General features: G+C 44.1%; 12 protein-coding genes across 12 annotated transcripts; 6 read left to right on the top strand and 6 right to left on the bottom strand.

Moving 5' to 3' along the window:
- Nucleotides 1-77: 77 nt before the first annotated feature.
- On the bottom strand, nucleotides 78-1,198 carry V865_005017 (uncharacterized protein; the record flags this gene model as incomplete). The annotated part of the gene is made up of 3 exons (XM_066228790.1): nucleotides 78-314; nucleotides 392-854; nucleotides 933-1,198. 3 exons carry the CDS (start codon nucleotides 1,196-1,198, stop codon nucleotides 78-80), a joined length of 966 nt encoding a protein of 321 aa, XP_066084887.1.
- A 395-nt stretch (nucleotides 1,199-1,593) lies between these two features.
- Nucleotides 1,594-3,352, top strand: V865_005016 (uncharacterized protein; the record flags this gene model as incomplete). The annotated part of the gene is made up of 6 exons (XM_066228789.1): nucleotides 1,594-1,809; nucleotides 2,000-2,093; nucleotides 2,194-2,457; nucleotides 2,525-2,764; nucleotides 2,834-3,089; nucleotides 3,172-3,352. The coding sequence occupies 6 exons, from the start codon at nucleotides 1,594-1,596 to the stop codon at nucleotides 3,350-3,352; spliced, it is 1,251 nt and encodes a 416-aa protein (XP_066084886.1).
- A 360-nt stretch (nucleotides 3,353-3,712) lies between these two features.
- V865_005015 (uncharacterized protein) lies at nucleotides 3,713-4,959 on the top strand (the record flags this gene model as incomplete). The annotated part of the gene is made up of 4 exons (XM_066228788.1): nucleotides 3,713-4,105; nucleotides 4,350-4,365; nucleotides 4,440-4,469; nucleotides 4,574-4,959. 4 exons carry the CDS (start codon nucleotides 3,713-3,715, stop codon nucleotides 4,957-4,959), a joined length of 825 nt encoding a protein of 274 aa, XP_066084885.1.
- Nucleotides 4,960-5,218: 259 nt separating this feature from the next.
- On the bottom strand, nucleotides 5,219-7,951 carry V865_005014 (uncharacterized protein; the record flags this gene model as incomplete). Its single annotated transcript, XM_066228787.1, has 12 exons — nucleotides 5,219-5,946; nucleotides 6,006-6,089; nucleotides 6,148-6,220; nucleotides 6,286-6,368; nucleotides 6,427-6,523; nucleotides 6,596-7,006; nucleotides 7,068-7,108; nucleotides 7,199-7,325; nucleotides 7,425-7,523; nucleotides 7,603-7,678; nucleotides 7,757-7,844; nucleotides 7,912-7,951. 12 exons carry the CDS (start codon nucleotides 7,949-7,951, stop codon nucleotides 5,219-5,221), a joined length of 1,947 nt encoding a protein of 648 aa, XP_066084884.1.
- Nucleotides 7,952-8,437: 486 nt separating this feature from the next.
- On the bottom strand, nucleotides 8,438-11,123 carry V865_005013 (uncharacterized protein; the record flags this gene model as incomplete). Its single annotated transcript, XM_066228786.1, has 8 exons — nucleotides 8,438-8,671; nucleotides 8,803-9,294; nucleotides 9,355-9,816; nucleotides 9,930-10,222; nucleotides 10,295-10,454; nucleotides 10,535-10,689; nucleotides 10,778-10,884; nucleotides 10,963-11,123. The coding sequence occupies 8 exons, from the start codon at nucleotides 11,121-11,123 to the stop codon at nucleotides 8,438-8,440; spliced, it is 2,064 nt and encodes a 687-aa protein (XP_066084883.1).
- A 279-nt stretch (nucleotides 11,124-11,402) lies between these two features.
- V865_005012 (uncharacterized protein) lies at nucleotides 11,403-12,218 on the top strand (the record flags this gene model as incomplete). The annotated part of the gene is made up of 4 exons (XM_066228785.1): nucleotides 11,403-11,632; nucleotides 11,686-11,708; nucleotides 11,852-12,053; nucleotides 12,152-12,218. 4 exons carry the CDS (start codon nucleotides 11,403-11,405, stop codon nucleotides 12,216-12,218), a joined length of 522 nt encoding a protein of 173 aa, XP_066084882.1.
- A 1,025-nt stretch (nucleotides 12,219-13,243) lies between these two features.
- On the bottom strand, nucleotides 13,244-14,884 carry V865_005011 (uncharacterized protein; the record flags this gene model as incomplete). Its single annotated transcript, XM_066228784.1, has 6 exons — nucleotides 13,244-13,815; nucleotides 13,904-14,031; nucleotides 14,088-14,270; nucleotides 14,388-14,590; nucleotides 14,657-14,742; nucleotides 14,812-14,884. The coding sequence occupies 6 exons, from the start codon at nucleotides 14,882-14,884 to the stop codon at nucleotides 13,244-13,246; spliced, it is 1,245 nt and encodes a 414-aa protein (XP_066084881.1).
- Nucleotides 14,885-15,942: 1,058 nt separating this feature from the next.
- Nucleotides 15,943-17,946, bottom strand: V865_005010 (uncharacterized protein; the record flags this gene model as incomplete). The annotated part of the gene is made up of 4 exons (XM_066228783.1): nucleotides 15,943-16,026; nucleotides 16,170-17,118; nucleotides 17,231-17,284; nucleotides 17,369-17,946. The coding sequence occupies 4 exons, from the start codon at nucleotides 17,944-17,946 to the stop codon at nucleotides 15,943-15,945; spliced, it is 1,665 nt and encodes a 554-aa protein (XP_066084880.1).
- A 528-nt stretch (nucleotides 17,947-18,474) lies between these two features.
- On the top strand, nucleotides 18,475-20,218 carry V865_005009 (uncharacterized protein; the record flags this gene model as incomplete). The annotated part of the gene is made up of 9 exons (XM_066228782.1): nucleotides 18,475-18,794; nucleotides 18,877-18,987; nucleotides 19,066-19,204; nucleotides 19,267-19,274; nucleotides 19,335-19,399; nucleotides 19,491-19,587; nucleotides 19,667-19,712; nucleotides 19,775-19,854; nucleotides 19,924-20,218. 9 exons carry the CDS (start codon nucleotides 18,475-18,477, stop codon nucleotides 20,216-20,218), a joined length of 1,161 nt encoding a protein of 386 aa, XP_066084879.1.
- Nucleotides 20,219-20,435: 217 nt separating this feature from the next.
- V865_005008 (uncharacterized protein) lies at nucleotides 20,436-20,937 on the bottom strand (the record flags this gene model as incomplete). The annotated part of the gene is made up of 3 exons (XM_066228781.1): nucleotides 20,436-20,540; nucleotides 20,639-20,733; nucleotides 20,850-20,937. 3 exons carry the CDS (start codon nucleotides 20,935-20,937, stop codon nucleotides 20,436-20,438), a joined length of 288 nt encoding a protein of 95 aa, XP_066084878.1.
- Nucleotides 20,938-21,767: 830 nt separating this feature from the next.
- Nucleotides 21,768-22,386, top strand: V865_005007 (uncharacterized protein; the record flags this gene model as incomplete). Its single annotated transcript, XM_066228780.1, has 2 exons — nucleotides 21,768-22,176; nucleotides 22,286-22,386. 2 exons carry the CDS (start codon nucleotides 21,768-21,770, stop codon nucleotides 22,384-22,386), a joined length of 510 nt encoding a protein of 169 aa, XP_066084877.1.
- Nucleotides 22,387-22,931: 545 nt separating this feature from the next.
- V865_005006 (uncharacterized protein) lies at nucleotides 22,932-25,374 on the top strand (the record flags this gene model as incomplete). The annotated part of the gene is made up of 12 exons (XM_066228779.1): nucleotides 22,932-23,115; nucleotides 23,175-23,218; nucleotides 23,387-23,394; nucleotides 23,481-23,745; nucleotides 23,995-24,097; nucleotides 24,161-24,254; nucleotides 24,314-24,417; nucleotides 24,492-24,503; nucleotides 24,571-24,692; nucleotides 24,754-24,868; nucleotides 24,927-25,161; nucleotides 25,236-25,374. The coding sequence occupies 12 exons, from the start codon at nucleotides 22,932-22,934 to the stop codon at nucleotides 25,372-25,374; spliced, it is 1,425 nt and encodes a 474-aa protein (XP_066084876.1).
- Nucleotides 25,375-25,502: the final 128 nt, after the last annotated feature.

Genomic DNA, 25,502 nt, shown 5'->3' with positions numbered 1-25,502 from the left:
CATGATTCTATCGAAACGTTTTTGGCTGCCCGAAGGGGCTCGATTATTGTACTGTACATATCAATGATTGCATCACATCACTGAGGTAAATTCCCGTTGAGTCCTGTTATCAATTCCCCTGCTATCCTCGCTCCTTCCTCTATCAGTCCTTTGATCCTTGAATTATCAATCGATTGACCACCTTCTAGTCTTATTCCGCATATTTTCAATGATTTCTCTTTGGATGAGGAATTGAAGAATAAATGCAGTTTGGATGGACAGGCCGATTCTTCTTGAGATGTCGCATCTAAAAAGATATTAGGGGAATTTGGAACCTGCGATGGGAAACGAATCTGGTCAATGACTGATACTGATGACCGCATACAAGTAGACTATGTGTTGTCTGACCTACCATATTCAATGTGACTAGGACAGGCAATTCTTCTCTCTCATCTATATGAACCAGATCCTCCGACAGGTCCAAATCCCAATCTTCACCTCCTTTCGTTATGTTCCTACCCCTTTTCGATTTCGATTTGATAGCAGCTTTTATACCTGATAAATCACCTTTCCCTATTACACCTTCTGCCCCTTCTCCTTCGTTCTCCCCATTTTCACCTACCCAAGATATTATCTTTATCTTGGGTAATTTTAGATCCGCAAATGCACTTCTTGCTCCCAACACCAAAGCTGATAGGACATTCCCATCGGATGATACTAGCGTGAGATGCAATTGAGGTTGGAAGTATTTTTGACTGGGTATGATGACTAAGGGAGGGACGGAGGGCATGAAGTGGGATTGGAGGACTGAAGAGAGGTAGGCTGAGGTTGAAGAGAGGTTGGATGGTTGAGAGGAAGGAAAGGCTTGAGGTGTTCTATAATCATCCCGATTCATCAGTTATAATGATGATTATTTTTCACAATGATTGTTTGGATTTTCACTATCAACTCACATGTCAACTTCTACTTTCCCCCTCCATCCTTTTGATGATTCTGACGAATCGACAACTTCCAACTTTATACCTGCTACCACCTCTGTCCCACCGATCTTTATCCTTGACGAACCGTTTGCATGAGGAAATACCCCATAGGATACTTCGATAGGACGTGTATCGAGCAGTGAACGAGAGTCAGATCGAGTAGGCTGGACCGAGTCGGACAGAGAGGTCTGGATGTATGATATCTCGGATGGTGAGAGGGTAGGGACGGGCAGTGACATGTTGAAAAGGTGAAGATGTCGATGACGATAATGGCGCTGTAATTCACCCAAGTTCTTTCTTTGACCTTTCCTATGGAGATGGTGTCTAGGTGATGATGGTATCTACGATATGTTGTCTATGTATGCTCAAATGTGATCGAAATATAGATGTTAACATATGTTCAACTTTTTGAATCTGCACATCTGCATTATCGAGTGAAATACAAGGTATCAAGGTGTCACCGTGGGAAAATTGACGCGATATGAACATGAATCCCCCAGATCTACGCGTTTTACCTTTTCCTTCCTCCTCTTCTATCCCTCTCCATCTTTCCTACCTCTCTTCCTTCATCCCTTCAGCACACATACGTTCACGAGTCCACTGGGGATCGAGATCGTACTCTTGCTCATGCACCATGGCTCCCAAACTACCCAACACTTATGCCTCTCAAGGTCCATCCCAACGAAGACGTCCACAAGCTGCTCTGTCTGATTCCGATTCTGATGAGGATGGTGATTACCAGGCGAACGGTAATGGTCGTACGAATGGGAATGCCAATAGGGATGATGAGGAGGAGGAAGACCAAGGACAAGGATCGACACAAGCTGGGGCAGGAGGATTGAAGGATTCGGTGAGTCGTTCGTACGGGTTGAGCAACTTGTACATGAAAAGGAAGATACAGGTGATTGTGATTGATTGCATGGGGAGTATCAGACCACACACTCAGAAGGACGCGCAAGGGAGAAATAATTCCTGAGAGGATTACCGTTGCACCAGAGACCATCATATTTTGCTGATTTCATTTGCCATCACGCTTGTAGGAAATCCGAATAAGATCTAGTCAATTGGCAAGATATGCCTTATTCCAGGAATATAAGAGGAATCTAATCAGGCGTGCTGATATAGTCAAGAATGGTCAGTCAATTTCCTATGTCAATACCGCCATGAGCAGTGCCTGACAGGAAAGAAGATGATATCGTTAATACATGAGAATTGTGCTGACGCCAATTTATAGTTCTCCCTAACAATCCCCGAGCGTACAATCTGGTATTTGACGGAGCTCAGAAAATCTTACGAGAATCTGTAGGATGTGAATTAGTGGAAGTGAGAGGGAGGGGTAAAGGAGCAATCGCAGATGGTGATATACCAGCTGGAGCAGGAGCAGGTGGGAGAAAGGGTAAAGGTCGAGCTAGACAAAATGGGAATGGGAATAACGAAAATGAAGAAGAAGACGATGATGAGAATGCGCCTGCTCCAACTCAGACACAAAAAGGAAAGAGTAAGTTGATGGTCTATTGGAGATAATTGAATGGAACTTATGAGTTGAATGTTGATTTGACTTTTAGGTGCAAGCACCAAAGCGTACATACTTCGATCGATCATCCCTCCGGATCTCCTAGCTGCCATGTCCAATCCATCACCATTACCTCTCGGACTGGAAGATGAAGATGAGGCAGGTAAAGACTCAGGTGCATTGATACAGTGGGAGAAAGGAGATGGGACTAGTTCAGGTCATATTGCCTTATTGGGGATTAGGACGGTTATTTTGGCAATAGTCATGACGATGGGTAGAGTGGTGTCTGATGGTGAGTTATACAGCTTTGACGAGTCCACTCTTCTATTTCTCAGAGATGAAAGCTGATGAAGAACTACAGATCTACTACATGCATATTTGCGACGACTGAATTTACGAAGAGAAACGATTTTACCTTATTCATCAACCGATTCGAAAGAACCTCCTCTAACGCTGGACAAGTACCTGGATTTACTGGCCAAGCAGAACTACCTGGAAAAAGTTAAGATACCTGGACATGGACATGGCGGTGAGAGAGTTGAACAGTTTGAATGGAGGTGGGGTCAGAGGGAAGTGGAATTTAGTGAGAAAGATGCAGCCAAGTTCATCGAGCAGATGTGAGTTGAGTTTCTCGCGCGACTCCTGGGTCCTGCGAGAATAAGATAGACCTCAGCTGATATACTGTGGTTGGTGTGATAGTATACTTGGAGCAGAAGACGAGTCCAGCAGTAGTGAAGAAGAGGGGGAAGCAGACAATGGTCGACGCAATAGACGAGGAAGAGGACAAGGTCAAAGAGTAGATAAATTAGCAAGAAGAAACAAACTGAAAGAGGATATAGTGAAAGCTGCAGGTGGAGAGTTGACGGGGAAGGATTGGTAGTGGGGTACGATATAATTATGATTAACGAATCAGAGCAATGAGATGTCATGTCGAGTCGTGTTATGTACTAATGTATACCCATGTCCTTTCGCATTTGCATGTCACCTTGCATGTGCATCATCCATTCAGAGACCACCACTGGCTCATGATCGTGATTGACATTGACATTGACGGTGACGGTGTCAGTGCCACATTCACGTGACATTTGGAGATGATCGGCTGTTTAACCCGATGACTCACTACTCTTAACAGCAAAAACAAAAACAAATCCAACCTACATCGTCAACCATCTCATCTCATTGATCTCATTGTACATAGCTAGACCAACATACGATTGATATACGTGACTAGCAATCAACGATGAACCCATCCTATTTCCTTCCCAACCAATTCTCATCCTCATCCAACGGTAATCCCAATGGAGCAGGTCCATCCAACTATGCCGCCTCTTCCTCCTCAGCTTCAGCATCGGCTTCAGCGAGTGGACCCAACTCACCTGATCTACCATCCCATCATCAGCAACAACAACAGCCAAAGAGGACGTATCAGACTCAAGCGGAACAACGCCAACTCCTCCATCCACCTAATATCCAAGGACCACTCATCCAGCCTAATCAAGATTTGAATAGCTTTCTGGAGACGTTCTGGGAAAGACAGATGAATACCGTTGAAGGCGAAATACCAGATTGGAAATCTTATAACCTACCGTTGGCGAGGATCAAGAAAGTGATGAAGAGCGATGAGGATGTTAGGGTGAGTCAGACTGGGATCTAGCCATGTCAAGATTGAGGTTGAGGTCAACGGTCGATTGGTGGTGAGAGAGGGATCAAAGAACGAGATAAGATAGCATTGGCTCAAGTGGGAGATTCGGTGTGGTATATCGGAAGCAGGTCGCCTGAACGGTCTGAGATGTAGGGAGGGTAGGAGCAGTGAACAACATATCATAAAAAGGCGACAACGCTGACGTTGTGGATTTTCTTTTCTCACCGGATGATAGATGATCTCGGCAGAAGGTGAGTCCAGTACTCACTGTTATATCCGATGAGTCAACCGTCAGAGAGAAGCTTATAATGTATACGATCTATAGCCCCAATAATGTTTTCGAAAGCATGTGAAAGTGAGTTTTTAAGTTTCCGATCAATCTACTATTCGCTGTTTTCTGCCCCGTCATACGTTCAAGACGATAGTCAACAGCACCCTGCTAACCCATCTCGACTCCAGTATTCATATCCGAACTCACCTGTCGAGCATGGTTAGTCGCCGAATCCCACAAACGACGAACTTTGCAGAAATCCGATGTCGCATCGGCAATAGCTTTTTCAGACATGTTTGATTTCCTGATTGATATCGTACCGAGGGATGATGGTGAACAAGATGCTGCAGCAGGAACTTCCACCAATAATAATGTAGGAGGTAGTGGGAATGGAAGTGTTGTTGATGGTGACCATGATCACGATCATGAGAATATCGTTGATGGATCAAATCAAGATGGACATGGACAGATACACGGTGTCAACCCACATGATATCAATGGACATGGACATGGTCATAATGTGCCGGAGGATGAGGGTGAAGATTTGTATAACAAGTATGTACAGGAAGATTAGTCGATTCAATCAGGTTTCGTACAAAAAGGTTGAAGAAAAGAGGTAGAATAGGAAACTCGAAATTTGGACGAGTTATGATCTGACATGTGTCTACTATATCGTATGCTATCACTCGGGAAACTCTCAATCATTGTATTCCTAACAGGTGTCAAGCAGCATTTTATACGAGGGTATATCATCATATTCATCACACGTCATTCATCAAACAAAATAACATAATTTAAGCATCCATCCACATCCAGTATCAATACTATCCACCCTACGCACCATGTACAGACATCCTATTGATACCTTGCGTAACACCATCAATACCTTGCCCTTGAGCAGGAGCATACGGTGATTGACCATAAACATTTTGCGTATGAGCATCATCGTGTGCTTGAGGTGCATAACCTTGAGGTTGACCTCCTTGAACCGGAGCTAAACTTTGAGGATGGGACAATTGATTCTGAGCCTGTTGTCTATAATAATCATCCCACGCTTTCTTATGCTCGGCTTGAGGGTCTGAGCCTGCTCCCAATCCTGCAACACCCGGTTCAGTATTCTGCCTGATAGGTTCAGTGGGCGGTAAAGGTAATCCAGGTGTGGTCGTCGCTCCGGAAGGTATCCTGTTCACTGAACCGGAAGATACAGCTCGCTGTTGGTAGTATTGACCTAATTGGGGTTGTTGTTCGACAGGTGCTACAGCAGGTTGGGCTTGCGGGAAGGCTTGGGGAGGGGCAGAACCATAATGTCCGTCAGGTGATTGTTGGGGATAACCTTGAGGTTGAGGTTGGGGTTGAGGTTCAGAAACGTACTGGGATTGTGGATGAGGTTGAGGTGAGTATTGAGGTTGTCCCTGTCCTTGAGGTGCGTAAGGTTGTTGTTGAGGGAAAGACTGAGCCGGTGCTTGTTGTTGAGGTGGAGCTTGCTGTTGAGGATATTGCTGGTATCCTCCTTGAGCGTATGGATCCGCTTGTGGTGGCTGTTGGGGCGCATAGCCATATGCTGCGTGGTGCAATGATTCAGCTATTTTTCGGTTGAGTCCACCGATCCGCTGTACTTACCTGCTGGTGGAGGAGCTGGGTTCCTCAATTCCTCGTATTGTCTGATAGCTCGGAGGAAATTCGCGTTCATGTGTTCAAGTTCAGCTAGAAATGAGACGGGTCAGGTAAGGGTCCAGCTGTTCTTCATGCCGAACTCGCTTACCTTTCTGATCAGAATATTTCTTGATTAAAGAATTGATTTGCTCCTGAAGACCGACAGAAGCTTGATACATTTCCTATAGTGCACAAAAAGTATCAGCTTTTGTCCTCACGATGACAACAATGCAAAAGCTCTACTTACCTCGATCTCGGGTCTATCATCGATTCTATCTCCTCTAGATGGATCTATACCTTTGAGAGTCTGGAGTAATTGGTCAACGAGACCTGTAAAGAGAAGGAATTGTCAGCACATATCAGGAATCTGCTATCGAAAATAGCTCACCAAGCGAGGCGAACACTCTGGCTTCTTCTTGAGCCTCTTCTTGTAATTCCCTAGGTGAAGGTTCGGGGACAGCTTCGACATAGGTGACAGGGAAAATCTGACCGCGCAGGTGAGGTCCCATCAGTGGTTGTGTCTTTGATAATGAAGTATTGCAATATATGGCACTCACTCCGATCTTTCCATTACAAGCCCCTCGCCACCATTCCTTAAACCCTCTATCAAGCACCTTGATATAATCGCCTCTTTCAAAATTCAATTCACCGACCTCAGCGGAGGTGAATGTGTAAAGGGCTCTCACACGAGTAGCAGTGTTGATGTCTAGCGGTTGTTCTGGCTCGGGTTCTGGAGCAGGTGGGTTATATACCGGTTGAGGTGCTTGTTGTTGTTGTTGCTGTTGGTATGGCTTCGAGGAAGAGGAAGATGATCCTCCAACATTATGGTTGGGAGCTGAAGATGAAGATCCACCTGCAGAAGGATTGGAAGGTTGATAATTGTATGACGTTCTACCACCTTTATCTTGCTTGGACAGTTCTAAGACTCTTTGTAATTCTTCGTCTTCTTGTCTTTGACGTGCTTCGGCCTGAAGTGTCATCAAGCAGGTCAGCGAACTACGATTTATATGTGTAAGCACCTATACTTACAGCATCTTCATGTTGTGGTTCAGTTTCATCAAAGTTGAAATCTATTCTCATATCACCTTTGATCAGCTTATACCACACTGGTTGAGTACACAGTGACAAGGAGAGCTTAATAGCAGAAGACTTCAACTCACTCTTAGCTCTCAGTTGATCGTACAATTCACCCATGATTCCTAAATTGGGATCACCAGTATCTTCGAATTGTTTTGCCCATGATTTGATATATGATAATGCCTTTTTCTTCACTGGTGCAGCTGTAGTCTATCACCCACAACCAGAAATTAGATTGTTCAGCTGAGAGATCACTCGCACAGACTTGAAGATGAGAGACCGTCAGAACAGGGAGCGGATAACACTCACTCGGTCATTCACTAATCTATCTAAAGCTCCTGTCCATCCTCTTGAAGATAATTCCCCATAGAGCTCTTTCCCGCAATTCTGAGCTAGAGTGTTGGCTAGCTATATCACAGAGCAAGCGCTGTCAGTACCGCTCAATCTACATGATACGTGAAGGTAGATATGAGCGGTGTGAGCTTACCTCTAATGCGTAAAGCTGTACATTCGGATTCCTATGGCTCAACCTCTTGGTCAAAGCAGCGACAGCCTGTCTTGCTCTATTCACCACGATATCAGATTGATCAGCTTATTGGTCCCATGGTATAAGTAGAGGGGAAAGCTGACGCTTGACATACCCATTCTCCCCCTCTCCTGATACTTTATCGCACACTTCGATGTTCAATGCCCAATCTTCAGATGCAAGGTTCTCATCGGTCGCTTTCACTGCGATCAGTATATGTCAGTATGTACGATCGCGTCTTTACTAGCTGCTGGACAATAGATGACTCACCGACTAGTTCGTCGTATGGATTTGTCGCTGTTGAGAACATGATGGATATGGGTCGATGAGTTGATGTATAATGCAGATGAGAGATATGACCAAAAGAAGATGAGGATAACAAACACCAACAATAACACTGCGCCCGGCCCACTGTCACTTGTCACTGACGACATCCCGGGTAACACTCAGTGGCACACCGATAACGTGGCGATGCACTCACTCACTGCCATGTCTGCTATAAGTGGCGGACTAAGTCCGTGGGGTCGTGGTCGTATGCGCAGTCCAGTACGGATCATGCGATGTATCCGCGACAGAGATCATGCTACAAAAGCATAGCTTGACTGGAGCAGAATAGTCTTGTATCGTCATTGAATTCATGCAGATGCTTTATTTGATATCTATTGATGTTTGATTTGCGATTCTATTGTGTCTTGTCGTGACCTCCCACTCCCCTCTCAGCGGCTCCCCTTGGCTTGACCCTTTCTTCTCTCTTATATCTCTTCTCCATTCCTCCTCGTCTCTTTCTCACCCATAATCACTCTGCCTTCCTCCTCAACAAACAATAATCACCCCATAATCTTCCCTTCTCCAGCAATCCACCAGGTAACCACACCAACCTAGCCCACCATTTCGTACCAGCAGCGTCCAAGAATCCTTTGCAATACTCTTCTTCCCATTCTGGTTTCTCTGCCCAATTCTGCTCAAGCTGCGTATGGGTGGTCGAAGGAAGAGTGAGCGAGACGAGGTATGTACATTCGGATGGGTCGACCTATACCGATTCATATAGATATCAGTAACACATCTCGCCCATGATTTTGGTACTGGTTCAACAGTATGATCCAATCACAATTTGACATTCGTCGACATGGTGGGATAACCGTAAAGGGAAATTTCACTCACATAAGTCCCAGGTACTTCAGAAGCTTTATTCTCCCCATTGAATTTTCCCTCCTTAATCACTCTAGTCTCAGATCTCGGCCAAACCGTTCCAGTTGTATTAGAGGGTTCCCAAGGTCGAGGCATCATCCCATCGAAATCCGTTTTGATCCATCTAACCCTCACTCCTTCAGGTATCAAGTAACTTGAAGGGTATCTATACCATTCCGTACCATAACATAGTGTTATGGGGTTTTCCAAATTCTTCAATGGGGTCAGGTCCCATTGTGGTTTTGGGATTTCATTCCCATACGGTTGATAGTTATCAGGTAAAGGGATAGGTTCATATCCTAATTCACTGAGGTAAGAGGGGATGGATTTGTATTGGAAATGATGTACGATATCAAAAGGAGCATGATAGAAGTACAGACTTCCTCCTACTCTGAAGAATGAGATCGCACCTGGTATAAGGACGGCAAGGAGGGTGAAGATGGAGAAAATCGATGATCGACTTGCCTAATCCCAGTACGCCATATAATCAGCTAGCGGTCGCCTTCGAGATTGCAGCTAACTCACGTTATAAGGTGAGTTCGTCACATGGATATAATAAGTTTCGATCCATCCTCGAATCAAATAGATCGTCACAGCCGCGTTGAAACACAACAATGGATAAGCGGGGAACATGAATCTCTCTTCCTTGTGCGCTTGAGCAGTCAAGATCGCTAACCAGAGATAGAAAGGTGATAGTCTGACTGCTAAGAGCGTGTATGGTGAAGTTTCACCTTCTTTAGGTTTCATTTGTGTCTTACCCAATCTTCTGTAATCGAATTTGTACGTGATTGCCAGAGCGGGTAGGGAGATGAGTGCAAGGGGTAAGAGGAAGTTGAAGTTGAGGAAGAGGTTGGCAAAGTAGAATGAAGCTGGTGAAGTACCGTATAGGTCAGGTCCATTTCCTGAGAAGAGATTGTAGGTGATGATGTTGAGTGTGGGGAAGGTGGATCGTCCATATGCCCAGGAATCGATCATTGAGACGGGGATCTGGAGGAAAAGGTAACACATCAATACAACTCGAACAAGATTTATCTTACGCAAGAATGAACGCAGCAAATACGTCTCATACTCTGAGGGTTTCAAAGGCGAGAGTGACTTACAGCAATTCCAGCTGCTAACCCAATAGCTTTACCCAAATTCTCCCATCTCTTTGTCATCCAAGCGCCCTTCTGCGCAGGTAGGACCACTTCACCGCCAGTCAAGAACAGCTGCTCGAGCACGAAGGGGATACCTAAAGCAGCACTGAAAGGCCATCCTACAATCGCTCCTACGGCAAAAGCGAACGTAGCGATATAAGCCCGTTTGATACCTGTCGGTGTGGACGTAGCTGGGTGAAACCAGTATGATGAGGCGATCATGGTGGTATACATGCAGAATGATGATGGGAGGAAGGCTAAGCCAGAGTTGTAAGTTTAAATATTCAGTTAGAGGACAAGTACAGTATAAGGAACGAGAAGATACTTACCGACACTGGCAGTCCACATGCCAGCACTCAAAATCAACCCGAACAACAAGTATCTCGCTACTCTATCGTTGATAGTTTCCACTACTGTTCTAAAGAATTTAGCTTCGCAGAACGAACAGATAGCTCCTAGTGATAGTCTCAAAGCGAAGAAAGCTGGTCGCTAAAAGTAGATCAATGATCAGCATATATATCTTATAAATATACATATATATATATACAGTTTGGATGATTTTCACTTACCTTTCCCACACTCAGTACTTTTGGTAAAATATGTGCCAAAGGCCAATGTAACAGTACATAAGTCCATGATCGAATAGCGAATTCGGGTGATAATTCCCAAGTTTGGAATCCGGAGTTGTACTGAAAGTAATGTAATGGTTCGAAGAAGTTGAACACTACGGACATGAAACGATATATATATATATATATAGCTCAGTGTTAGTATAAGCTGATATTATGTGGGAGATACACTGCGCCACTTACCCTCGTCACAATCTGATATAACAGCGTACATGGCAGTTACAGTTCTGATTAACCATAATAATCTGAAAGCGTATGATAATGTAGGGACGAATGGACCAGGTCGATTACTAAGTGATCATCATAAGTACAACGAGACACATCGCCTATGAGTATTGCTTGGTTTCGTTTGGTAGATTCGTACCCACCGTCCAACTTGATCCTGCAATAACCCTTGATGTCTCTTCTTAAATCCCAATGGGGCCATCGAACCAAATTCATCCTTCTTTGGTTCTTCAGCTGCCTTCTGGGCATTGGGACCAGTCGTGGGTCGTCGGAATCGGATGGTCTCTGTTCCTGGGAGGGACATGGTGTTGATCTTCACCTCTTTGTCTCCCTATATGCTTGCGATGAGTACGAAAGACAATGTAGAATGAAAGTCAGAGAGAGGAATGAATCAATACGTGACGACGTTGTCGGTTTCGGTTGTTTTGGAGTTTTTATTTCTTGGTGCGTGCCTGAATGTCAAAATCAATCTATCGAAATAAGTTGACCGAAGATAAATTCATCTTTGACCTTCTTTTCATTCAACTCAACGAATCTCCCATAGCAGGACAGCAGCAGACCATCTATCCGGAGCGTATTCAAGATGGCCTGGTCATTCTTCACCAACCCTTTCGGGGCATCCTCGTCATCTTCGTCTCCAACTTCAACTCAACCCATTGAAACAGAAACTCAAACCGATATCCTAACTCCTCCATCACTCATACCGCCTGCATCAAAGGTGAACAAGTACGAGACGGTCTTGCAGGATGAAGAGAAGTATCAGGAAGTACAGTACCCTACGACCGAGCAAGTACCAGGCTGTATGACTCTATTGTGAGTGGAAGGAACCCTCCCCTTAGCGAGCTGAGCTGACTGTCATTATATAGAGATGAATTCTTGATGTGTTACGGTAAGTCAACTCTTATTCATCTAAAATCCCTCATAACATACTCTGAACGGAATGATGGATTCCTCATCACTCTTTGTCCCTCCTACATGAGGGATGACGAATGATATTCAACTAATATGATCATTGATTTATTCAATATAAAGCCTTAGCACCCCAACTCCGATCGATGTATCGATACGGTGAATTCCGAGACTGTACTTGGAAGTGGGAAGACTTCAAATACTGTTTATCTCTGAAATCGGATGATGAGGAGATGAGGAGGAAGTTGTGGATCAAGAGAAGGGCAGAATGGTGGGCTAAGAGGAGGGTGGATGGAAGTAGCGAGGATGTATGGGATGTTAGGCGGTGAGTCAGTTATAACTGCTGAAGGAATGGAGTATACGTATACTCTGGTGATGAATCATGCGGATACAAACTGATGCTCATGTCAATTGACGATATAGTGAACCTCCCAAGAACTTCCCTCCGTTGGTGACAGAAGAAATCACTAGTGAAAGTAGTACTACCTAGACACATATCGTGCATGTATATCATCCCTACTGAGACTTCTCCTCATCCATCCCGCGTGGGTATGTACCATATCAACAAATGAGCACAAGTGATCAGAGGGAAATGGATAGATCATGTCCACATCACATCACATCACTATTCCTTATTAGCCTTGATCTCTTCAACCGCATTATCTTTTCTATTATTATTGTTGTTATTATTACGCTGAATCTTGTTCTTACCATGAGTTACATCGAATTGTTCGGCTTTCTTAGCTTTCTTCTCTGCCATCTTCTCTTTCTTGGTTTGTCTACTATTGTTGTTATTGGTCTATATGATCACCCGATCGATCACCGACCATGCACCACGAAATTAGCAAGTACCAAGCGACTGGGTCTTAAAAGTGATTCACTCACCTTGTCTCGTCCCATGTTGATTGCATGAATTGATTTGTTATGTTTCGCGAAAGTGAATCTAGATGATCTAACTATACGTGAATTATCATATCACGACTCTATCGGTCTTTTTATACCATACCGTTATCGAATATACTGTATGATGTCCAATACATTTCGACTCATCCCCTCCCTAAACTTTCTAATCCAAGCTTCAAGCTCATAAAGGAGTTGACTTATCGCATCGACTCGAGAAGCTGGATGTATTGCGTTTCGATGGCATATTTGAAGCCAATAACACCATCGATGATACTTATAAATTGGTAGGTGTATATGGCGTTTGACTCGAGATTCAATCTGGATGGAGGATGGAAGATCATACATGTCTGGAATTGGTTAGTCTTCCATTATATCAGTCATCGATCCGTCATCGGCCTCGTCAACAAGAGGGAGATCAAAGGGAGCTCGTGTAACAGTCCAATCAGGACAATCATACATGAGTTGTAGGCAAGACGATCAGTACGCCCATCCGTCATGATCGGATCCTGTACGAGTAACATCATTTTATATCATTCAACCGAGTCATACTTTAATTTCCTTTGATAATATCCATCGCGCATTTCCAGCTAATCATATCAATCCGTACTCGATCTAAACTTGTAAACCCGCCATTCTACCTGTCAAACCACCTTTACCACCCGTAACAGGCCAAACAACCAATCTACCATCTCTACCAGCCGTAAAGATCTTCGACACTTCTCCATTCTGATTCCATTCGTACGCTTCCACGTGCGTAATGGTATTTTGGTGAATGGTCAATAACATTCCGTCTGACCCTACTTGTGTAAGCCCAGAAGAAGTCGTAGCTGCTCCAGTACCTGGTAGACCTCTTTGACCTTTAGAATCGGCAGCTTTGAACATGTTAAACGCCTCGTTATTACCTAATCTACCTACTCCACCTCCACCGGATCTCATACCTGTAGCAGTAGGCGTGAGTGGTTTGGAAGTGGATGAAGGATCGTCGAGGGAATGAGAAATCGCCCATCCGGATGAAGATCCAGTAAAGAGGATAGGTTGACAGTCGTGTCCTGCAGCTACGATCGATGATTCAGAGGTCCAAGTGAGATTGGTAAACGGCAGAGAAGGGAGTTTGACCACGATGTGCGCGGCGGGAGGCTCATTAGGTCCAGAAGCGTAGATGATGGTGAGTGATGAGTCGTGGGCTGGTGAAGGATAAGACAAGATGTCAATTGTCATTTTCAAGATGGGCTATGGGGAGGGATTAGCGCACAGGTGGAGAAGCAGACTTACCGACGAAAGCCAATGCATCTCCGGAAGGAGAAAAAGCAACATCATGTACCCAACCTCCATTAGGTGATTTGAATTCAGCCAATAGTTGACCAGTAGGAAGTCTGTCACCCCAGATGGTAGCTTCGGGTCTGCATGATAATGTTAGTATTGAATCATCATTTGATGGTGGGAATTCATCGCTCACTTCGCTTCAAGACCTTTGATGTATCCCGAGTATACATAAGTCTTACCATCTGCAGTACCAGCAGCAAGCAGATAGTTATTAGGGTGCCAATCAAGTGACAAAACAGTAGATCTGAGGGGTTTCTTGATTTGTTTGGCGGTCCACCAATTGTTCTCTTCATCAAAATGACAAATAGCGATGACTCTGTAAAGTGCAGAATACCCATCAGTACATGTTCATCACAAGCACAAAGATTGAGAGAGGAATAGGAAATGGGAAAATGGTACGATAAGTGATAAGACAAGCTGTACAAGTACTTACCTAGAACCACTTCCTACTGCAAATTTATTCTCTGACGGACTCCATTTGACGCTAGTAGCAGCTCTGTTGATCTTTAAAATGACCAAAGCGGGTTTCCAACCTTGTTCGGTATGAGTCCATACGTAGGCATTTCGATCTTGAGAGCAGGTAACGATTCGGTTGGTGTTTGGACCCCAAGCGATGGCAGTGATGAGTTTGTCGTGCTGGGATGTTGTGATTTCAGTACAACCATGAACATGGTACAACGAGATGAGATGAGAAGAACTCACCTCGGCGAGAGTATCAGTAAGATCCCATGAATCTCCATTCCTAGTGTAGATCTGAGCTTCGTTCGAATTAGGACAGACACAGACCTCTACCCGTCATGATCGACTCATCATCAGCTGACATCCTCAATTTCAAGGTGGATGGTCAGCTAACTCACGACTTCTATCAGGGCTGAAGGCGATACCGGTCAAAGGGCCGAGGGAGAGTTGGAAGACTTCTGGGGCTGACATGGCGATGTGAGTACTATGTATAAATGGGAGAGAGGACTCTAGCAGTCTACTCTCTGGCGTTGGACCGAGTGTGAGTGAATCAATGCTATCCTGAAACAAAGATGGATGAGAATGAAAGATGGATTGGAACTTGCACTGCAAAGACATCAACGACCACGGTGAGTGGTGATGATGACGCATTGGCCACCAGGGATTGGCGCGCCTTTTGACCCACCACATGTGGTGATAATTCGCACGCCTTTGGCTCCCTCTTCTTCCCCTTCTCTTCCCCCTATATGCCCTTCGTTTATCCGTCTGTATCTGTCGCCATCAGGTTAACATACCGGGGCCGATCATTTGTTATCTCATATGCCCCACAGGCCCCTTGGTGGAAAAGGAATGATTCTATTGATCAATTCAGATCATCGATTCAAAATGTACGGTACCATACTGTTGTATACTACCTATATGGTCATCAAGATTTCGTTTATTGTCAAGCATTCACAGAAAACGATCGCGTAGCTTAACGATTAAGACCACTCAGGTTCATGAACTTCTACTTTCTTCATTAACCCTTGTCGTAAACAGCTGAACAACGCACTTCGAAAACGACCCCTCCCAGCGCAAAAACCTCTTCCACGCACAGTTATCTGATGTACCGTAACTTCTGGACAAGCATCCCTTACGACAAATTCGTAAGTGGTACATTCAAAAAACTGGACATTTCATATGTTCAGTATCAATTCATAATCCTGCCCGCTTGGTACAGGTATGATATATCAATGGATCATCGTATATATACGTTGAAGATCTACTTAAAATGTACTTTGGGAAGCTTCGTCGTATCTACTTCTTTAGATGCCCGATCAAGATATTTGTTCTTGTTCTTGTTCTTGTTCTTGTCTTGTCTTGTCTCGTACTATGAATCAGAGTAGAGTGTCGGTGAAGTACAGTGTATATATATCGACCTTTCTATGGAGTATATAACGTATCGTACCAAATCTAATGAGAGAGGTAAAAAAGGAATAAGCGAATCTACGACATTTCAGTTCTAACAGGACAGCTAAACAGCAAATTTTTTAATTGGTATAATACGTCCCTAACTTCTTTTCTTCCTCCCTCCTTCTTGTGACTTTATTCCCCAAAATTGACTCTGCAAACTTCTTTCCCAGATTTTCCAAGGTTCCGAACCGCTTACAAACTTCGCATTGAGTAAATCAAATAGACGATATTCGAAATATTCGTTGAATGTGAACCAAAATACTATTCTTGCAACTAACAATCTATCTCTAAAGCTAGAATCTACATGTTCGATAAAGTGTGATGGAGGTGGTATGATTGGAGGAACGGATGGTAAAGCCGGAACAACCGAGTGAGAGTATAGGTATAGGAAGTATTCTGTTCGTCTACGTCGGGTATATCTTGTTACACCATCGATATGAGATTCTGTTGATGCTGAAGATGGAGAAAAGAACTCCATAAATAGTTCAGACGATGAGACTGATGTGAGCTGTTCGGGGAACATGATTAATGAATGTTGAGGTGTAGGTGAGACGAGGAGATTGGTGAAAAACAGTGGATCCGAGGTTGTTATGATCAATCTACTGTTCGAGTGACCATTCGAGTTTGCATTAGCATGACCGTTGGCATGTCCATTTCCGTTCGACGTCGTTTTCTCCTTCTTATCCATTATCAAATTCTCTCTACCATTCTTCATCCTAATCTCCAGCCCAATACCAGTATACTCAACCCTTTCCTTCACCCACTCCTCCACAACTCTTCTCGCATGAATTTCAGTCCAATCTATAGCCTGTCTCTGCATCCCCTGTCCAATACCATGCACATCCTTCTCAGGGGGATTCACCAACCTCTCTGAACCCTCCGTGTGATGTTCAGGTCTAGGGAACAACGCAAGTTTCTTAATGTAGTGTAATTTATAAGCTTGATAGAATGTTCGAGCAGTCACAGAAAATAACGTAAATGGCCATTTAAGTAATGTCCTCAATATCGATAGGATGTTCCATGGCTCTAGGGGTATTGGGGATGTAGGACCGGAAGTGAGTGTAGCAATGAATTTAACTTGATCATCTGTCGATAAGACTTTCAAGAATATCTTGAACTTAGGTGTATTGTCTGCGTAGTAAGCTAAGTCTGGTTTAGGGAATGGATTGGTCAAGTCCGCTCGATAGAACCCGTCTCGGGAGTTGAAGGGAGATACGTGAAATTGACGTGGAAATCTGAATGCCAGATCGTAGCTGGAAGATGACACTGGTGATCAGCCTACTGTTTATGTACTTATGATAATAAAGATGTCAAAGGGGTTACTCATCGCACTCATCGAAGGGAAGGGAGGGAGAGCATACATACCCTTTGGCGGGTTCTTGACGATATTCAGAATCAGGTTTGAGGACATAGCAGTGACTGCAATACAATCATTCAGTCATAAGCTGACTATTATTCGTGTGGCGATATCATCTGATGGTGGACAGAAGGACAACCACTTACGATTCAGCAAACGAGCTATGTACTTCCAAAATAACACACAACATTTCCCCCACTGTCCCCTCCTCTTTGCTTTTCTTGTAGATATACCAAGTAGTCAAAGGGTTCGGCCCTTCCCATCCAGCAAGACTAGGTAAAGTAACCAACCATATTTTACCTATATCTTCTTTGTCTATACCATACTTATCTTGACATAGTAATTTTTCCAATTTCTCTGTGAACGATTCATCTCCATGAGATAGATAGTCTCTCGTTCTAAGCCCGATAACCTTGGTTAAGGGATTACCGGCATATTTGAATATCCTAAATGGAAGATTCAGATGACCACTCTCCATAGAATCTACATCTACGCCTAGATACAGTACTGCATAGGAGAATGCATTTTTAGCTGTGAGGGGTAGATGACGACCGTGTGATGTGACTGCTGGATAGAATGAGGAGGGAAGTGAATTAGGGGAAGAGCGTTGTGATGGAGAGAGGTAGGATCGGAAATGGAGGATTAGGAGGGGTACGATACTGAGCGAGATGGCCGATATGGTGATGGGGACTGAAAATGGGAGGTGCTTGAGGAGGAACGACATGCTGGATAGGACTATGATGTTGAATGTTGATTGTAAGTCAAAAGTAAGAAAAAACTTGGATGTGGAACATACGATTCTGTGATGATGTTCGATTACCACACCAGCCTTGGATCTTCTAATTTGTACTCGCACTAAACCTGTAAGAGAGACATAAGAAGTGGTCACGAAGTATTTTCATCCCCACCTAACCTCTGACTCTAACTCTATCGACCTGACAAGGGCGCAACTGTTGCTGTTGCTGTTGCTGTTGCTGTTGCTGATTGATGGTGCGGAAAGGGCGCTGAAAACACGAGTTTCTATTTGACTTCCGGCATGTACGATCACGATCGGATGTCATCGAGTGAAGTGAGGATCCCGTCGGGATGGGGGGAGATCACCGCACCTGTGTGTATCCAGGCACCAATACCGCTTCACCGAAATATCAACAAATAAAGCACAGACATTACTCGTAATCAACTATCAATACCTAGATCCATGTCCTAGCTTTCCTTCTCACAGACAGTCGGGAGATTGGCCAGACCCATGAGAATGTCCAGGCCACAGACATCTCATTTCCTACCCCTCCCTCAGCTTTCCATCCGTACTCCCGCACCGTCCTACCGTCAACCCACTCTCATAACCACCTACTCACATCAGCCAGACCGAACGATAACTCACGATGATTCGTCAATGGCATATTATCGACCTGCTCCTATAGGTTCGGATCTCAGTTATGGGTTTGATAGGAGGGTAGAAAGGGATGAGAGTGTAGATGAACATCTAGATGGGCTTTGTGATGCTTTGAGAGAAGTACAGGGGAAGGGGGAGAGGAAGGGTGGGATCATTACTTGGAGAGGCATGATAACTAGGTGAATACTCATATACTCACATGTTATCATGCAAGTCGAAGAGGATAGATGCTGACAGTTGTATACGACGATGTGTGTACAGAATAATGACTGCTCCGTACGAGGATAGGGAGGGATGGGAGATGACCGCCATAGCATTAGATGGGTCTGTATATATCGAATTGCACGATCCATCAGAGGTAAGAGCGAAGAGGTAAGTGGAAAATCACCTTGCTAGCTATGAGCATGATGAAGATGGGTACTTTGGCTTATGACAATGCATTTCATTTAGACGAAATCAACAAGCCCCATATGCAAAGCAGAGCTACATGGGATACTCTTTCGAATCATTTTCTACTGTATCTGTTGATCAACAGCAAGAGCAAGACTGGCCAGAGGGATGGGGTGGGTATGTGAATACGAATGTTCAGGTGAGCTTTCCGTGACTTTATGATCTACGTACTTTATAGCTGACTACAGATCATGAACTCAGTGGTGCAGGTCAGTGGTGTCAATCCTGGATACCTTTATGAACGATAGTTGACTGATCGACGAAAATAGTGTAGTTCGCTCGGCAATAGGTGATATACCATTATGTCTAGGAGGGGAGGTAGATTGCGTAAAGGGTGAGTCGATCATTCGATCATCTACATATGTCCCTCTTAGAACAGCATCCCAGATTTAGATCAATGGTTGATATTTGCTCTCTGACTTCAGCTGAACCTGGATCACCTCATCCTGGACTTGATAAATGCGTAGAACTCAAGACGAATAAAGTGATAGAGAATGAAAAGCAGGAATTCACCTTCCACAAGTGGGTCATTTCCATGCCTGTAAACATACTCATCGAAGATACAGAAATGTGATTGTTGATGAAGTCTACTGTAAATCAGGAAATTGCTTAAACATTGGGCTCAAAGTTGGCTACTGGGTATACCAGTGAGTACATGACTGGACGAAAGCAATACGTCGCTCAAATCTCGTTCATTGATCTTCGATAGGACATCCAAGTTGGTTTCCGTGATGATTTAGGTATATTACGTTCACAAAGGGGATTTGGGACTGAGAAAATACCTAGGTTGTAAGTCTGCCTTCTCAAAATTTGGGTTCAGCCTGTACGACTCTGACAGGCTCACTTATATCGTGTTAGTATCGCCTCAATCCCATCACCTCGCCCGCCATGGACACCTCAACCATGCCTTCACTTCCTCCATGCTGTCCTCCAACTAGTCCTCACTCATGCACTCCCCAGTGACCCACTGATATGTTACCCTTCAGGAAGTGTACATCCAGAAGACCCTTTGCCTGCTGCTACAGTATGGAGATTCTCTTTCATCCCTAGAAGAGGATGTGAGATGTACAAGGTTGGTGAAGTAGGTGTGGACGAGGAAGGAAGGTGGGGTGGGATCTTGAAAGAGGATTATGTGAGGTGGAGAATGGGTTGATCATGTAGACAGGAATCCAAAAGAAGAAGTGGTAGTGAACTGAAGGTACTCGTAGCGAAGAGTCCGATACGTACAAGTATTGACAGTAGATTTAGCATAGGAAAGTCATGATCTTCTGATATCAGACTGATAACATTTGAAAAATACATCACTTCCGTGAATCTACATCATGACTTACATACGATAAAGATCATGCTGTACCTATCAGACATCTATTCTATGTATGTATGAAATGCTTTTCGATCTCTTTGGTGACGTTCGAAGTGATCAGATCGATTGTCTCTTGGTAGATAGGGTTTTTGCGGTGAATCTCGGTCAAAGACTAAACACAGAACGAACGATACTTTAACAATTGTCTTGGGAGGGAAAGTAAAGCATTTGTAGATAGATGTTAGGGTAGATTTGAGATGAAAGACTTACAGATTCTCTCTCGTATTTCTCTACCAAAGTGATCTTCTTTGGATCAGTCAAATCTTGCTGGACATTCCATTCCAAAGTTTCTGGGTCTTTACGATCTACCCACCATCATCACCCACATCAAATTTCTCAGCATGAGTACTTGTCAAGGACGATAGGTATTTGGAAAGACTGATGTTCCAACTCGTAACCAAACGTCGTCAGGTTGACTTACAGATAGCAGCTGCGTCCAACAACTTGGATTTTACCTCTTCTACTTTATCGGCACTGAATTCTAGGAATAACACTACTATGAATCCCATTTTTACGTTGCGTTGATAGTCAAGATGTGAGTCAATGTATGAAATGTCTGTATGAAGGCAACTATTGGTGATGAGATGAACTGGGTCGAGTGTAAAATCACGTCTTATATACCTCTCACTGCTCGTCTCTCGTCATCACCTCCACTCCTCCACTTGTAGGTAGATCCCGCAAATGCCGGAGTGACACCCAAATCAAAAATCGATTGATCAGCACATGCATGCTCTTAACTTCATATTGGGTAAACAAGATTACGAGTAAAAAATACTTTACACGACTAAAGCACAATCAAGTATCGTCCATTCTAGTCCGGTGGTAGATGTGCCAAAGACAATCACCCGTTCATTCATCCCGGCTATCCTTTCATTCCTGGTTTTACGAGTGTTTCGTACACTTACTCCCCTTTGAAAGGATCCGAAAGGTTGTCAAACTTGTTACATATATGTTGAGACCGAGGTTTACATTGGAGGTATGCGTTTAGGAGAGGGTCATTGAGCTTTCGTGACAAGTCGGATCTAGGATTGTATTCTATACTCATCATCTGTGGACGACGAGAAGGTGATTTATTCTCCATCTGCCAAAATCATCATCATAGACATTCTCCTCCTACTGGTTTTGAACTGAATGTGAAAGGCTATCGCTAAGCCCATCCAATCTCTCATCATCGAGCAAAAGTAAAGTAAATTCGACAAAAGCCTAGACCATCTGCATAATTTGTCAAAAACTAAACGCAACTACTGAAAAAAAAATAAAAAAAATCAAGTGATCAATGATCCTGCGCACACAATATTATACTAAACCATCATAAACCTTACAGAACATCTCAAGGAAAATGCCAATATTAGGATTTGGAGGAGAAGACGACGAATCTACTACTTCTTCTCCCACACAGACTACCCGAGGGAACGACGATGATAAGACATTTTCTCAACGAACGACCAGTAAACCCACTAGCACTAGCTCAAAAGATGAAGACGAAGACGGCGAGCCGACCACCACCTCTAAACCCACATCCACCGCCAAGAAAGATGAGGACGAGGAAGATAAACCGACTAGCACTAAACGTAAAGAGGTAGATGATGAAACGTCTACATCAACAAGTAAGACAAAAACCAAGACTGGTACAGATGAAAGTGCTTCTATTGGAGTGATGAGCATTGCAAACGCTTGTATAAAGAATGGGACGGATAGTGATGAGTGTTTGGATGGGTATCAGCAAAATTCGGGATTAATAATATTCTGTGAGTGAGACTTCTCCCACTCCTTACGGAACAGGCCGGGGGGTTTAAGAATGCAGAGTGATGGGAATAGACGATACTCGTACTGATTGATGTGTCGATTGTTCAATAGGTGCAATAGCGGGAGCTTTGGTAATTATCGGATTGATATATTGGTTGATCAAACGAAGTAAGAGGAGAGGGAAGTTGGAGGGGATGATAAGTAAAGCGTAGGCTAGGTAGGGAGGGAGGGACGATTAACAAGATGCGCGAGTATGGGTCACTGCAGGATGAGGATGTTGAAAATATGGTAGCGAGCAGTGAGCATAGAGGGTTTGGACATCACTTCAGAGGACGTCCCAGATGCAGCCTATGTTGTATGCCAGGATTAGATTATCCCGTCCAATCTCTTCTGACTCATTGACTCATTCCAATGCTTTATACCAATGTTTTTGTTCTCGCTTAAAGCATCACTCGTATGTGACCTGCGACAGATAAGAGCAGATCCCCTCTTCCAGTCGCGATCTCGGATATGACCGTTGAATTACCATATGAGGTAATTGAATCCAACTGCTTGGAGATGAGATGAGATGAGATGCACCGATCGGATATTGATACTCGAGTATCTCCGACTTTTGACTCGACTCTATTTCAATCATTCAACTCGATAATTCTTTCATATAAACCAAACAAATTTGTATATAGATGAGTCCACTAGACCCGAACTCCCACCTTTCTTGATTCCGTATCTTACCTGAAATAGAAAGAGAGAATAAAAAATGGGAGATATCGAAACTGGTTCACCACTCCCTCCCAAGGTCCCTTCAGCCTTAGCTACAGAAGGTGCCGAAGTGACTCCCAAAACTACCACGAACGGTACTACGAATGGTACTCACGTAGAAAAAGGGTTCAGTCCAAGAGAATTTTTGAGTGATAGAGCCAAAGTGACCCAGATTGACGGTAGTAAGTGTTGCATAGCTACGTACCGTACACTGGCTGATTGGCGTGTCGGTGACTTGTAGTCAGAGGATTGATGGCTGTTGAAGGTCCCGGTATTGTCTCTTTCGTGAGTTCTATCTAACAATTCTAAACCTGGCAAAATTGTCTTTACTGATGAGTAGTCCTCCTTAGCTGTAAGTGAAGATCTTTCTACCCCACGCCCACTTTCTTGCCCACCTCGAGAAAGTCATGTCCCTCTCTATCTAGTCATCATGCTATGAGGCAAGCACAATAGCTTTCAGAGTTCAAATTACCAACACTCCCTCTCACTATCGCTTACTCTATCTACAAGGCCTGAAATGATAACTAACACCTATCATCAACCACAGCGCCGGTCGACCCAACCCCACAACCTTCCCATTCTCCTCGATAACCCTCAACCTCAAATCTCCCCTGGCAGACGCTCAAGCAAAAGAAGAAAGTATAACGATCGATACTGAAGATTTGGATATCGCCTTGCAATATTCGCCATCGCCAGGTTTGGGTAAATTGGTGGATTGGGCCGTAGGATTGCAGTCTCAAGTGCACAACCGACAGAGGGATGGGAAATGGACAGTCAGTTTCGGAAGTGGGAGTCAGGATTTGATGTCGAAGGTGAGTCTGTGGAATCAGAAGCTAGAGACAGGGGACTAGACATGAAAGATGGGATTTTGTCGTTCATATGAGAGGGGAAATGAACTGTAGACCCCTTAGCACAATATCGCGACATGAAAGATGGGATTTTGTCGTTCATATGAGAGGGGAAATGAACTGTAGACCCCTTAGCACATTATATCGTCAAGATGGAATGATATCCTTATATTGTGATAGGCAAACTCAAGCTAATAATTGGATTTTCAATAGGCATTCCACGCTTTGCTCAACCCTGGCGATCCAGTCTTACTCGAAACTCCAATCTATGCGGGTGTCTTACCACCTTTGAGAATCCTCAACGCCGAGATGATAGGTGAGTGCTAGCCGATTAGCCGTCTTCTTGTAAGGTGAAGCTGATGTCGCTCCATGATCTCAGAGGTCGATGTCGACTCTCAGGGGCTATCAGCTAAGAACCTCGAGAGGATCTTATCTACCTGGCCAGAGGGAAAGAAAAGGCCCAGGGTGTTATAGTGAGTTTTGCTTTCGGCTGATAAATCCTGATTGAATATCGCTGATGATCCGGAAACAGTACCTCGCCTACCGGATCTAACCCTTCTGGATGCTCTGCGCCAAGAGAGAGGAAATTGGAGGTATTGGAAGTATGCAAGAAGTACAATGTACTGATTTTCGAGGGTGAGTGAGAATTACTCCTTGATTTGTCAAATGAGATGTCCATGCTAATATGAATCCACTGTCAAATTGTCTAGATGACCCATATTGTATGTCTCAGCTCAGCTAAACATTAATCCTTGGGGTATGAGACTCTGAGCTGATCGTTTAGGATAGACTACCTCGCTACCGAGCTTCTCCCAAGTTACTTTGAACTTGAAGCTCAAGTATATCCTGAAGGAGGTCATGTCATCAGATTCGATTCTTTCTCCAAACTTCTTTCGGCCGGTCTTCGATTGGTGAGTCATGTTATAGCGTTTGACTTGTTGAAGTGGATACTGATGGACCATGCCAATATAGGGTTTCGCAACTGGACCTAAAGAGATTACTCAGGCTATCGACGTTCTCACCGCCGGAGCGAACTTGCATACTAGTGGTGTTTCCCAAGCTGTTACTTTAAGGTTGATGCAACATTGTGAGTGACCAAGCTTTCACACTAGAGGATTATACTGACTTCTAGACGTCACTTATAGGGGGTATCGACGGATTCCTCGCTCACGGTCGATCAGTAGCTAAACTGTATGCGGAACGAAGAGCAGAGTTCGAAGCTATTGCACACAAGTATCTTGACGGACTAGCAACTTGGGTATCACCCGTTGCGGGTATGTTCCTATGGGTGGACCTATCGCCATCAGGTATCAAGGATAGTTACGATTTGATCAGACATGAGGCTTTGGCGAAAGGTGTGCTGGGTGTACCTGGTATGGCGTGAGTACGAGCAAAATAAACCATTCACAGCACGATAGATTCCGTTATTGACCTTATGTTTGTTTGTCGTACAGCTTTTACCCCTCTGGTAGAAAATCGCCCAATGTGAGATTATCATTCTCGATTGTTGATCTTGATCAAGATACCGAATTGGGTTTCGCAAGATTAGCCGAGGCGATCAAGGATAAGCAGAAAGCCATGGGATTGGCTTAGAACGAATAGACAATCAGATATTGTGGGGAGTCTTGCTTCTGGACTGGACGCTGCTTTGTTCACAAGGAGTTGATCAGGTGATCAACTGTTAGATGTTGAAATGTCTGTTTTAGATCAAGAAGCAAAGG

This window comes from Kwoniella europaea, chromosome 1, assembly GCF_036810445.1.
Source record: "Kwoniella europaea PYCC6329 chromosome 1, complete sequence".
In the NCBI taxonomy this organism is placed as follows: domain Eukaryota; kingdom Fungi; phylum Basidiomycota; class Tremellomycetes; order Tremellales; family Cryptococcaceae; genus Kwoniella; species Kwoniella europaea.
Note: the sequence above shows the minus strand (reverse complement) of the source record. Positions and strands in the feature narration are given on the sequence as shown.